Source organism: Leishmania donovani, chromosome 17, assembly GCF_000227135.1.
Source record: "Leishmania donovani BPK282A1 complete genome, chromosome 17".
In the NCBI taxonomy this organism is placed as follows: Eukaryota; Euglenozoa; class Kinetoplastea; order Trypanosomatida; family Trypanosomatidae; genus Leishmania; species Leishmania donovani.
Window position 1 is genome coordinate 150,087 of NC_018244.1, and position 12,744 is coordinate 162,830.

Here is a 12,744-nt window from a genome sequence, read left to right on the forward strand (position 1 = left end):
CGAAAAAGAGGGCGGGGGCGGGGGGGGGGGGGGGGGGCGCCAAACCCGCGGCGGGCGGGCAAACCCCCCGGCCCACGCGGGGCGGCGCAAAAACCCCAAAGGGCGCCGGCGCCCGCCCCCACCCCAACCCGCAAACCGCCAGCTCCCCATCCACCAGGGAGGAAGGCGGGTGGGGCCAAGCCACCCCCAACGGGAAGGGCAAGCCCCCGCGCCGCCCTGAAAGGGCGCCGAGACGCGAACCCCGGCGCGGCAGGGGAAGTAGGAAAAGGGACGGGGGAGGGAAGACAGACGGTGATCCCGGGAGCAGGGAGGGGAAGCAGCCTAAAAGGAAGCGCCGCAAAGAAAAGGCGGCGCCCCTGCAAGACAGCACGGGACGGGCAGGCGGCGGGGGGCCATCACCCCCTATAGCATGTAGTGTTCGTTTCTGCCGGAGGGTTTGTTAGGGGGTTGCCACGGTCATAGCGCCACGCAACGCCACAGTTTTGTGAGCAGGCAAGCAGCACACTGATGGCGGGGAGGGCGACACGCGCGATTAACTTTAGCCTTCTACATCAATGCTGCCGTCCAATTCCGTCGCATTTGTGTAGCTGTTGCTCTTGTGCTTCGGAGTGAAGCGGAACTGCTTCTCGACAGGCCCAAGCAGCAGCTCACTTATGCGCATCCAGTCCTTAACGCTATCACTGGACATGAGCGTCTCCAACTCATCGCGGCCTTCGTAGAACGGCGGACGCTCGTTGATGCGCTGGGGCAGCCGCTCCAGCAGCCCAACTGGTACATAGCGATGAAGAAACGACAGCCATTCGCACAGGAAGCGCCGTGTTGTCATGACACCGCGCTCATCCGCCCCCCAGTGGGCCATTCCGCATGCGCAGAATTCCTTCAACATGTCCAGCCGCTCGGAGCTGCTGATGTCCTTCACCTGGCCGCTCTTGATCTCTTCAAACAGCCACGGCTTGATGAGGGCGCCGCGGCCGATCATGTGTGAGGTAATGTGCGGCTGCCGCTCCCGGTGTTCGAGTACGTCCTCCAGGGACATGATGTCGCCGTTGCCAATCACAGGCAGCGAGGTGAGCTGCGCGCACTGGTCCACGTAGTCCCAGTTGGCGAACTTGGTGTAGCGCTGCTTGCGCGAGCGGCCATGTACCGTCACCGCTGCGGCCCCCCACGTCGAGTACCGGTGGATTTGCTGATGCAGCGTCGGTGTGTCCTCGTCGAGGCCAATGCGACACTTAATTGCCACAGGGCGGCTCTGGTGAATCGCCAGGCTCTCCACGACATCGCGCAGCCGCCCTGTGCGCTTCCAAAGCCCGCAGCCGCAGCCGGACTTCACAATCTTCTCCACCGGGCAGCCGCAATTGATGTCGAGGAAGTCGTATGAGAAGCCGGACGCCTCCAGAGCCTGCGCAAAGGTCGCCGCCTCCTGCGGGCGAGAGACGGCCAGCTGGATGCCAAAGATGTCCTCACTCTCGTGCCGGCGCAGCAGCGACCACTCGCTCTTCTGCAGCCGATTCAGGTTGAAGACCACAGCCATCTCGCTCAGCGTGACGTCCGCACCGAACGACTTGCAGATGCGACGGAAGGGCAGATTGCCGACCGTGGTCAGTGGCGCCAGTACCAGCTTCTCGGAGAATAGACCGCGCAAGCTTGACTGGCGCGCAATCACCTCGCGAAGGCTCTCCTCCGTCTGTGTGGGGCGAGCCGTCGGCTCATCGCTGCTCAATTTCGTGGTCGCGTCAGGTGTCGGTGCTTCTGTTATGGGTGCCTCCTCGGCCGAGGCACTGCGCTCACGCTTCTGCCCAATTACCGGGAGGGGCTCACTCGCCTCGGCTGCTGTCGCTGCTGTTGTCTTCTCGGATGTCTCCGTCGTGATGGCGTCAGCGGAGGCAGCGCCTTCCTTGCTGTCGGGGCTCTGTTGCTGCTCTCGCCCCTGCTGCTGCTGCTTGGGCTGCCGCTGCTTCGCTTCACGAACGGCCCTCTTGATCCGCTGCAGCGTCGGCCCAAGAAAGAAATTTTGTTCTCCCTCCCACGCGGGGCGCTGCGTGCCCTGCACAAACTCTGAGTGCTCTCGCGCGGCGCCCTTGTTCATGCCGCGCGTACGGCCCTCCGCATCGAGGCTGACGCGCGCCGGGGCTGGACGCAGGTACTCCGCCTTCACTGGGCAGACGCCCTTCTCTGTCGTGATGGGCGGGCGAGCGGTAGGTTCCGGGGCGGGTATCGCCACCAGCGCCGGTTTCTCCAGCAAAGACGTCGCGACACCACAGGTGGTGGTGTGCTCAGACGCCACTGGCATTGCAGGGGCCGCCTCTGGCTGCCTCGGCTCGCTCATGACTCGCTTCGCGCGGGAAGGTGCGGTGGCCGCAGTAGCTCGGTGCCCTTGTGAGTGCCTGCGGAACGCTTCCCCTTCGCTCTTCGTTTTTTTTCTGCGCGCTGGCGGGCGGTGAGCGTACGCTGCACAGCTTCGTCGGCGCACGCGTGCGTGCAAAAGCCAGCTGTGACGGATGCAACGGAAACCGAACGCAAAACGTTGAGAGACAAGACGGACGAAAAGGCGAGAAAGATGGAAAGGCATCCTCAGCTGGACAACAACCTCTGTGGAGGAAAGAGATCAGGCAGGCGCAAGAGTTGGGATCGCGTTCCCCCTCCCTCCTCTCGCCAGGCCCTCCGTGAAGGCACTGGCGTGCGCACGACGTTGACATTGAAGTAAAAGGGCGACCGGATCACTCCTCAAGTCCGTGTGCATAAGAGGGGACTAGGCGAGGGCGAAGAACCTGCTCGAGGGAACCGGCGAGAGGGAGCGCGTGCGGGGCGCTTCTGAACAAATATGTAGCGGCGCCTGCCTTGCCCTTACTTTTTCCACCTCTCTATATCTACTATCCATCCTGTTGTGTGGCAGCAGTTGCTTCTTCTTTGCCTTCCTGTGAGCGTCGCTCCTTCTCCGGCTCTCACACGTGGGTGTGTGTGTGTGTGTGGTGGGGGGGGAGGACAAACTGCAGGAGCACGCGCTGGCGCGGATGAGCCATCAAGAAAATAGGGCGAGCCGCTGCTGAGCCAACGCCCAGAGGCTCTGTGGTGGCTAAGGGGCGGCGCCACCTCCTTCGCCCTCAGGAGTCCTCCACCGCAGCTATGCAGAGGGGTGGCAGCCCAGCCGCGTTACGTCCATGCCCATGTCAGCCGGGCCAAACTTCGCCGGCACGAGATCTGCCAGCCGTACTACCTTAGCTCGCTGTGCATCAAGCGCGACGAGAACCACCATGAACTCCTCAAAGTTCTGGGAGAGGTCGGCCACCTCGACCAGTAGCTGTCGGCACAGGCCGCACGGGGGGCAAAGAGCGTCGGCCGGAGGGGGGTTTGTCGGGGTGGCGGCGCCGTAGCTGCGGCCGTACACAGCCACAGCGTTCGCGCGCCGGTGACCCTCCATGTTGGCTCGCACAATGGCGCAGCGCTCGGCACAGCATGATTGCAGCGTGCAGTTCTCGTAATTGCACCCGGCCGTGACGCTGCCGTCGTCGTGGAGAAGGGCGGCGCCAACGGAAAAGTTCGAGTAAGGGGAATACGCGTTCTTGTGCGCCGCGACAGCCGCCGCCGCCGCCCGCTGCATCTCCGCCGGCAGCCTCGTCAGGGACATGAGCTCATTCCGCACCACCGGCGAAGACCACTTGATGGCGGGCATTCGTGTTTTCTTTCCTTCCTCGTACAAGCTTTTTAGGGTTGTTCTGCTGTGGCAGCTCTCGGCGGCGAGTGCGTGTGCAGTGCTCATCCGCGACAGCCACCGCTCGCTCGGATATCGCACGAAAACGCCGGTACGGCAAGTTCAGAGAGGGGGAAGGGGGGAGAGCTGAAGTCCCATGCCCGTTTTTTTTTAATGAAGAACAGCATGAACAAACATCGCGCGCTGTCATGCGCACCAGCAACCACACGCAGTGAGAGCGTGCCCACACATGCACACAAGCACGCAAGTTGAGTGTGGTATGCGCGGTGAACGCATCAATGACTCGTCTTTTCGGTTTTTCTTGCTGTGTGCGAGCCCCATTATGACGGAGATGGTGAGGTGAGCGGGGGGAGGGAGGGGGCCACAGCGCCCCAGCGCGCGACCTCATAGGGCCCAGTGCACCCCCCACTCTCCCTCTCTCCTTGTGGGAGAAAGCCAGGCGGTCCCGCCCCCGCCCTATCCCCAGCCAAATGCCGAGCCGCCCCTCTGGTGGCCACAGGGCCAAGCACCGGCGACGCGCGGGGGCCAGAGCGATGCACGGCGACTGATGTCGGCGGTCAGGTCGTGGATGGCGCGGCGCCGGAGCGACCAGCGACCGCGAGCACGCTTGTGCCGCCGACATGACAAGCCGAGTGCCGGCGTGGCTCGAAGGCATCTGCCACCCGGCCCTCGCTGCCCACTGGTGGAGGGAGCCTGCGCCACCGCGAGGGGGGTGCACCGGGGGCGGTGGCCGGCATGACGGGAGCGGCTGTGAGGCTGCCTGCGGAGTGGGGTGTGGGTGGAGTCCGCTGCCGAGGCCGTGCTCTCAGATGGCTGAGCCGGCGCACTGCTGCACCGGCGTGCGCCCAGGGCTGCGCCGCGCCACGCGACGGGTGGCCTGTGGCAGCGCCGGGGAGGCTCGAGGGCGGAGGTGGACCTCGCGTTGCCTGGCAAAGGAGTGGACTCATCCTGAGAGGAAGAAAGGAAACAGCAAGAAAGCATGCGCCGCTTGTGAGCGGGTGCGTGGGTGTTACGCGGCCCGCCTCTCTCCCATCTCTGCCTCCTCGCGTGCCTGCTTTAACGCAGAGAGTCGTTCGAAGGGCAGTGCCGGGTGATGGATTTGGACCGGCGGAGGGAGGCAGGGGCAGAGGGGGCACGCAGGCACCGTGAAGAAATACTTAACAAGATGAACAGGGGAAACGCTCACACAAGCAATGGCAGCATAGCACACGCACACCCTCGCGCATATCAGACAGCAGATAGAGGCGGGGGTGGGGAAACGTAACCGTGAGCGTGTCGTCGACGCGTGCGGGCAATGAAGAGCTGCTCTTCGCGCGCCCACTATACCTTGCACCAGCCCTTCGCATCTAGCCCTCTCTGCGGACTGTCCGAGCTTTCTTCGAAGTTTGTTGCACTTCTTTCAGCGTGCATGAAGGCCACCCGAGGCGAAACACGCCGGTGGGGGAGGGAGGGGGGTGGCTGAGGTCGACTAGGTCACGGGGTCGACACCCATGCTCTCCAGCATCGCCCAGTAGGCGTGTATGAACGCTGCGACGAACGCCACAAACGTGTACTCGGACACCACAAACATCGGAATCACCTGGAGGTTGCGCGCCCAGCCATCACCACGGGAACTGCTGTAACAGTGGTTGCCGTTACGGTGCCCTCCATCGCGCTGCATCGTGGCGTGCCGCTGCAGCTGCCGAACCGCTGCCGCTCGCCTGTACTCCTCCACTGCAACTGCGCTCGTAAGCACTGCCACTGCCTGGTCTGTGGGCAGCTCCAGCGCCGCCTGCACCTCGTCCGCGGACGCCTTGTTGAGCAAGCGGCAGAAGGACCAGAAGGGCAAGCAGTAAGACTCCTCAACGGCAAAGTCTAGATACACCTCCTCCACCGCCCCGATCGTGCACCACCCGTTCGCCTCCAGCTCTGCGTAGAACACCTCCGCGTCCATCAGCAGCACACTCACCTGATGTGCTAATAAAGACGCCGCGGAGCCACCACTCGGCGCTGTAGCCGCAGCAGCAGCGCCGCCGGCACCAGTTGCCGAGGCTATTGACGAGGCGCTGACCCATCCGTTGACGTTACTGAAGTCGCTGCCGTTTAAGTCCCCTTCGGTGGCGCCGGCCCCGTTCGCGCTGGCGCTCGTGCCGGCAGCCAAGTCTTCGGGCGAGACGGCCGTGTTCAAGCAGGCAGCATACGGAGGTCCACCGAGGGACTTCCACCGCGTGGTGAGCGCCACCGCTGACGGGTGCTGCCGCGAAGGTTGATGCGGCGGTGACGTGTTTGTAATGAGCGCGCCACCAACAGCGGTCCTCCTGCGGCCATCGGGAAGACTACCAGCTGAAGTGGGGGGCGTTCCGATCGCGCTAGACAGTAGCGGCGATGAATTGCCTTTAGGGGAGCCGTTACCGCCACCTAACGCGATCGGAACGCTAAGCGGCGTCACGCTGCTTGAGGGAGACGATGGCTGCGGCGGCGTCTTTACGCAAGTCAGCGACGTGACGGGCGTGCTGTGGGAATAGGGGGGCCTTGACTTCGGCGTCACCGTGGGACTCTTGCTGAAGGGGAGCGATGTGGCCAACTGCGGTGACGGCGCCGGGGCCACCACCTCCAACTCCGGAGCCCCGTCTTCCACATCCCACAGCGCTGCCACCGCACCGGCATCTGCACTCAGGGTGGCACACGGCATTGATCGATGCTGTCCTGGTGTGCTATTCCGTGACACGGACACGACCAAATCGTCGCCGTCGGCTGACGGGTCTGCGCTAGCGGCCTCAGTGGGAAGCAAAGTAGCCGACAAGCGTAGCCGCAGCGACTGTTGAGCTACGTACGACGAGTGGCGCAGGCGGGCGGTGGCACCGAGCCTCACGTCGGAGGCGGTTGCCATGCTGCGCACGCGACGCTCGAAGCGCTGCCGCTCGTGCCGACGGTCCCGCTCCTGGTGCTGCACAAGCCGAAGCATCCACTCCGCAAAGTGCGCCGCCGCGGCATGGCGAACGTTATCCGTGATGGACTGACTGAACACCGACGGGGACGACGCAAGCGACGGGGGGCTCTGCGTCGGCGACACAGTGCTCTCACTAGACTTCGTGGCCGTGATATCCATCTTGCCCGGAAGCGGCACGGGCCCACCAGCCGGTGCGTTTAGAAAGGCCTCGCGGAAGTGAAACAGCATGAAGGAGGGCACGCTCTGGCTGTGGTGCTGCTCATGGTGCTGATGCAGTGGCAAAGGGCCGACGGCGCTGGGCGACAAAATGTGATGTCGACGTGTGCGCACCGCCCCGCCAGCGCCAGTGTTGCCGCCATGGCCAGGATGTGGCTGCGCTGCGGCTGCGGCTTTTATAGCCTCGATGCGTTCGCCGACGTGAAGGCAGCAGTGCCAGCAATGCAGCGCCGCATATGTTTGCAGTACCTCTGCGAGCTGGTCCGGCTGGACATCGCGACCCACCGTCTTGATGCCCCAGTCCATAAAGAAGCTGATGTCGGTAGAGTTGATGCGACCATCGCGGTCGTTGTCCAGCATGTACAGCAGCGAGACGCGGTAGAGGCTCACCCATAGCGGATCTGGCAAGTATTGAAGCACGTGGCGCAGCTCGTCAAGCGTGTAGTACTCAGGTGTCAGCGAGACCAGCGGCCCGAGGGACTCGGGCGGCGGCGGAAGCTGCACATCCGCTGAGCGAGTTGCTGACAATGGCGATGACCCCGACTGCTCTGCATCCCGCGATGACCGTGCAGCGACTGCGGCCGATTCCTCAGTGCTGGACGCCAGCGACGCTCGCCTATAGCCGCAGGCGCAGAGCAACTCGTCCTCGTCTGCCTGTTCCTCCTCCTTCAAGCGCAGTAAGGCTCGCTGCACCGAAGACTCCGCGTAGGAGGCGGCTTGGCCCATTGCAAGTGTGGGTGCGTGCACCGGGTTGGGGCGGAGAAAGTGTCAAGTACGCTGCGGCGGGGCTTGCGTCTAAGCCACAACACAAAAAAAAAGGTGAGAAAAGGTAGCAAAGATGTGAAGTGTTCGTCGCCGCAGGCCCCCGCCTCCGCCTCCGCCACCCACCCGCGCTCCCTGGTGGATGCAACAGCCAACGAGCGTGTGCCGGTGCCGCCGTGACAACGAACGGGAGCGTCCCGCAACCGGCACCTTCTCGCCGCCTCCTCGGACGCGCACAGGTAGATGGGGTGGGAAACGAAGGACGGCACTGTTGCAGTCGCTTTCTTAATGGTGTGCTATGCGGCCTTAGTTTGCCTGGCGCCAGTGCCTGCGCAGATCGGCCGAGTAGCTGACGGCCGTGTGCGTACGTGCTCGCGCAGATGTGGAGGAGCGAGAGGGGGGGGGGGGGCAGAACGTGAAGTGGCATGATGATGTGCGAATGGAGGATGAGGGGCAGGGATCACCTTCCCCGATTCCGAGCCAAAGAAAAGAGGCTGCGTTGCGCGTTCAGCGACGATGCGCGACGCCGCTTGATGGTGTTCAACTTACTCCCCATCGTGGAAAGTCGCGCCACATACCGCATAATGACGAGAACATAAGGACAGCATACACGCCTTACCATCCGCCCTGCAGAGCCACGCCACACACATACACATACACCATGCGGGCGTGCGAGGTGGGGGGTGGGGGGTGGGGGCCTCTCCTTTGGATACGTGCGCGTGTGCTCGAAGAGGGCACTCATCACGCGCACCTACACAACGACAGCAGCAATCAGAGAGAATGAGAGACGTGTGCACACCTCCGTGAAACAAAAGCGGCGTGGTGGAAGCCTTGACCAGTTTCGACTCTGCTGGAAACGGTGCATAGAGACGAGCAGCCGCACGCGTACACAAGTGCGCGCACCCGGCACACACACACACAGAAATGCGGATGACGTTGAGGAGGTGTGGGCGGCAGACAGTCCGCAACGAGTGCATGAGAGTAAATGCATGAGAAGCACGCGGAGGCACTGCACAGCTGCGCAGCAAGAACCTTCCAGTGAAGATCGGCATGCACACATGCGTACCAGCTCGTTGTGCACCTCCCCCCCTCCCCTTGATCCTCCTCCGCCTCCTTCACCGCCACTTGTGCTTGAGCACCGCCAACACCACAGTAATGATGATGCATACCACAATGACGATCACAAAACAGATGATCAACCTGTCACGAGCCATGCGGCGCATAAAACACTTCAACTCCGTGCTCGCACGCCCGAGCTCGGAGCGCATCTCGTCCAGCTCGACAGTGGTTTGCTTGATCTGCTCCGTCTGCGCCCGCAGCGTCGTGGCTGCCTCGTTTCCGAGCGTCTCAGTCTCGTTCAGCAGCTTCTCCGAGCGCCCAAGAGACTGCAGGGTGCTGTGCTGCACCTCGTTGATGCGCGTCGCCGCCTGGCGAGCCTCCGCACGGTTCGGCATCACCGGGCCGTCCCCTCCTTCGGCTTCATCGTTGTCGCCCTCGCGCGGCGGCCAGTGCACGCTGGTGCTGCGTTGGCCTTGAGACGACGGCGCAGCTGTAGCGACCTCTATGGAGGCGGCGGTGCTCTGGACAGCACGCTCTTTGCTCTGCTGCACCCACTCGCGCAGAGACGCGATCTTCCTTGCATGCTCACTTGCGTGTGCTTCGTACACGCCGCGCTCCTCACCGTCCAGCAGGCGCATCTCCACTCGGAGCTGCTGCAGGAGTCGATTCAGCCGCCGTAGAATGTCTTGGGCTTTAGCGAACGTCGCCGCACGCGCAGAGGAAGCGTTGACGTTCCCACCCCCTCTTCTACCTGCGCCGCTGCTACTGCTGTTGCCAACGCCGACGGTAGCCTGCTGGCGTGGTGCGTGCACGTCGAGGGGAAGTGCTTCGACCTGTTGCTCGAGGTCGAGCAGCTCTTCATGATACAGGGCTGCGTCCGTCATGACGTAGCGATGGTGCTCTCTGGAAAAGGTCTGTGTATGAGAGCATAGATGGTGGTGATAATGGTGGTGCCGACAGTGGTACAGTACTCTTCTGCCCCTTCATGTCGCGCCTCCAGTCGGGCGTGTGTAGCAGCAGTGGTGGAAGTACTAACCGGTCGCGTGGCACCCTTGTGGGAACGGGGGAACGAGGGTGAGTGGTCATGCGCGTATGGAAGACACGGAACGGAACAGGAGCAAGAGGGATAGGGTGGGGAGAGAGGGAACGGCGAGGGGGCAGATGCCACGCGAACACACTCCGGTACAACCGCAGAGACGAGTGCGAGGGCGTTCAAGATCATGGCGATTCAGCGCCGAGCTGGTAGAGCTACAGAGAGGAGGGGATAAGAGGAGCTGCAGCTCAGCACGCGCATGTGCGTGCGTGCGCAGTGAACGAGACACTCGAGGGAGGCGCGAGGAAGACGGTCGGTGAAGGAGCATGTGCGTATGCGAGCAGCTCCACACCCTGCGCGCACGCAGCACACACTCCCTCTTGGCATTGATGCCTCCCCCCCCCTTCCTTCACGGCCATCTCCGCGCCGCGCAGGAGCCACACCCGTTTCGTTGCCGTCGCATGTGTTCGTAAAGCTTCGATCACGGCCTGCTATTCGGTGCATGGTTTTGTTGGTCACCAGTCGGCGCTTTCATTGGACACGCATCAACATGATTTCGTGTCAGGCGAAAGAAGAGGGGGGAGGAGGAAGTGGAGGAGGGGTCGCGCCCTCGAGCACGTGTGTGTGTGTGTGTGTGGATGAGAGCGGCAGCACCACACCACGAAGAAACGCAGCCCGAGAGTAATAAAAGAAAAAAACAGGAGACCCAAAAAAAAAGTGCCGCCTACGCAACGGAAGGAAGAGGGGACGCGCGTGGTGTCTGCGGTGGGCGTAACTGGTGGGTGGGTGGGTGGATGGAACAAGAGCAAGAGCGAGGGAGAGAGAAACGAGAGGAGGAGAAGGGGAGAGGGGGAGAGGGGGCGTGCGTGCGTACGTTTGCCCCATCCACGTGAGCCTGTGCACGTGTGCGGGTGTCTGTGCAACGTGTCCATGCTGGCAGATGAAAAACTGACAGGCGGCACCTCAGGCGCACATGCTCTCACATCTGAACACCTGCACATATGCCTGCGGGCGCGCCAAAACTCAAGATACGAGGAGAAAAGAAGGGAGGTGCAGACGCTCGAGTACACGAACGCCGTCGACAGGCGACGCCATCTGTGTGCGTCACCCTCCCCTTGCCGACCGTTTCAGGTTGTTCCTCTCTGCTTCCGACTCGTCACTGCATACCGACCTCACTGCAAGAGGGGAAGGAGGAAGACGAGGCGGGAGGCCCACGCACGCATAACGGCAGAGAGAGAGAGACAGACAGACAGGAACGCGTGCGTCCGTGTGCGCGGCAGGGAGCGAACTCCAGCAGCAACGCACAAACGAAGGAAAAGAGCGAAAAGTATTCAGGCACACGAGAGCACAGGCACAACGACAATAACCTATACCATTCAAGAAGAGGGGGAGGGCACCAGTGAAATCCATGGACGGAAAAAAAAAGAGAACATGGCGATGCCGATGACAATGACCCACGGCAATACACCGCCGCGTTCGGGAGTTCGGCCATGCAAAGAGCTGTGCGTGTGTGCGTATATGTGGAGCGGGGAGAACAGACGGTCCTTCGCCACCGATCGTTCCCCCCCCCGTCGCCTCCGCATAACCCATGCGCACGCGAAAACGAACAGAACTGAAACACCAACGAAAAAGAGAAACGGCGGAAATTAAAACAGGGGAGAAGTCGTAATAAAAGAAGACGCGTCATCGCATACGGATATAGATGTATGCACGTGGGCCCGTCGGTGGGGGGGGGGGGTCGGTGGACGCACCTGCGCGCGCGTCTCCCGTGTCGTCCGTCGTGAAGAACGGCACCGAATCATGCAGACGTCAGATACAAGTGAGAGGTCTAGCATTCATTCGAGAGGACTCAAGCGAGCACACACACACACACACACGCGCACGCAGGCAGACGCAGACGCACACAAGCGCGTCCCCGCACGCGCAGACTCGCATGCACAACTCAGCACAGGCAAAGCGATCACCGCCCTACCGCGCACGAGAAGGTCACACAGCAGCCGACAACACCACGCACGTGGCAAGCGAAGGAACACGCAAACATGCAAGCGCACCACCGGAGCATCATCACGAATTCAGATCACAACGCGAACTCCACGGAGACGCTACGCTCCACAAGCACTACCAAGGGCAAAACAAGCAGTGCAGTAGAGAGGAAAAGGAAAAGCGGGAGAACAAGAAAAGGCGTTAGCTCAGGAGTGCGCATTCACCCCTGGTCCTCTTCACGAGCAGTAAGGCATCCATGCGCAGTGAAACAGCATGCGTTCGGGGGCAGCGCACCTTACACATCCAAGCGAGCAGAGCGCACGCAAGGGTGAACAACACAAAAGTGTGGGTGGCACCAAACATCAAAAACAGGGCACCCAGCGTAGAGCTTGTGCGCGAGAAAGCGATGATGGCGATTGATGCGGAAGCGAAGCCAGTCAACTCTGGTGGAGGGAACGCGAAAGATGCACGCACACGCACATACACAGAGAGAGAGAGACACACAGACAACTGTGCGCCTACCTCCCACATCAAGAATAAAAAAAAAGTACAAAAGACCAACACCAGTACAGTTGCCTCTATATCCACAGATCAAGTGGTGGAAGAGAGCGGAGGACGGTAAATGGTTGCACACACACACATATAGCAGATCTCGTGAAGAGGCAGCGACCATAACAGAGAGCACGCTGCAGCTCTGTGTGTCGTCATGAAAAGCGCGGCGCGTGACATACATCTCTGTCCGTGCGCTCGTCTGAGCACTCGAGAAGACCAAAACGGAGATGTTGCCCTCTTAGGATGAGTCCACTCCTCTGCCAGGCAACGCGAGGTCCACCTCCGCCCTCGAGCCTCCCCGGCGCTGCCACAGGCCACCCGTCGCGTGGCGCGGCGCAGCCCTGGGCGCACGCCGGTGCAGCAGTGCGCCGGCTCAGCCATCTGAGAGCACGGCCTCGGCAGCGGACTCCACCCACACCCCACTCCGCAGGCAGCCTCACAGCCGCTCCCGTCATGCCGGCCACCGCCCCCAGTGCACCCCCCTCGCGGTGGCGCAGGCTC

At 62.3% G+C, this 12,744-nt stretch overlaps 4 protein-coding genes across 4 annotated transcripts; all 4 read right to left on the reverse strand.

The window, feature by feature from the left end:
- Positions 1 to 538: 538 nt before the first annotated feature.
- Positions 539 to 2,326, reverse strand: LDBPK_170400 (hypothetical protein, conserved; the record flags this gene model as incomplete). Its single annotated transcript, XM_003859846.1, has 1 exon — positions 539 to 2,326. One exon carries the CDS (start codon positions 2,324 to 2,326, stop codon positions 539 to 541), a length of 1,788 nt encoding a protein of 595 aa, XP_003859894.1.
- Positions 2,327 to 3,121: 795 nt separating this feature from the next.
- Positions 3,122 to 3,670, reverse strand: LDBPK_170410 (cytidine deaminase-like protein; the record flags this gene model as incomplete). The annotated part of the gene is made up of 1 exon (XM_003859847.1): positions 3,122 to 3,670. One exon carries the CDS (start codon positions 3,668 to 3,670, stop codon positions 3,122 to 3,124), a length of 549 nt encoding a protein of 182 aa, XP_003859895.1.
- A 1,507-nt stretch (positions 3,671 to 5,177) lies between these two features.
- LDBPK_170420 (hypothetical protein, unknown function) lies at positions 5,178 to 7,580 on the reverse strand (the record flags this gene model as incomplete). Its single annotated transcript, XM_003859848.1, has 1 exon — positions 5,178 to 7,580. The coding sequence occupies one exon, from the start codon at positions 7,578 to 7,580 to the stop codon at positions 5,178 to 5,180; it is 2,403 nt and encodes an 800-aa protein (XP_003859896.1).
- Positions 7,581 to 8,731: 1,151 nt separating this feature from the next.
- LDBPK_170430 (Qa-SNARE protein, putative) lies at positions 8,732 to 9,559 on the reverse strand (the record flags this gene model as incomplete). The annotated part of the gene is made up of 1 exon (XM_003859849.1): positions 8,732 to 9,559. The coding sequence occupies one exon, from the start codon at positions 9,557 to 9,559 to the stop codon at positions 8,732 to 8,734; it is 828 nt and encodes a 275-aa protein (XP_003859897.1).
- Positions 9,560 to 12,744: the final 3,185 nt, after the last annotated feature.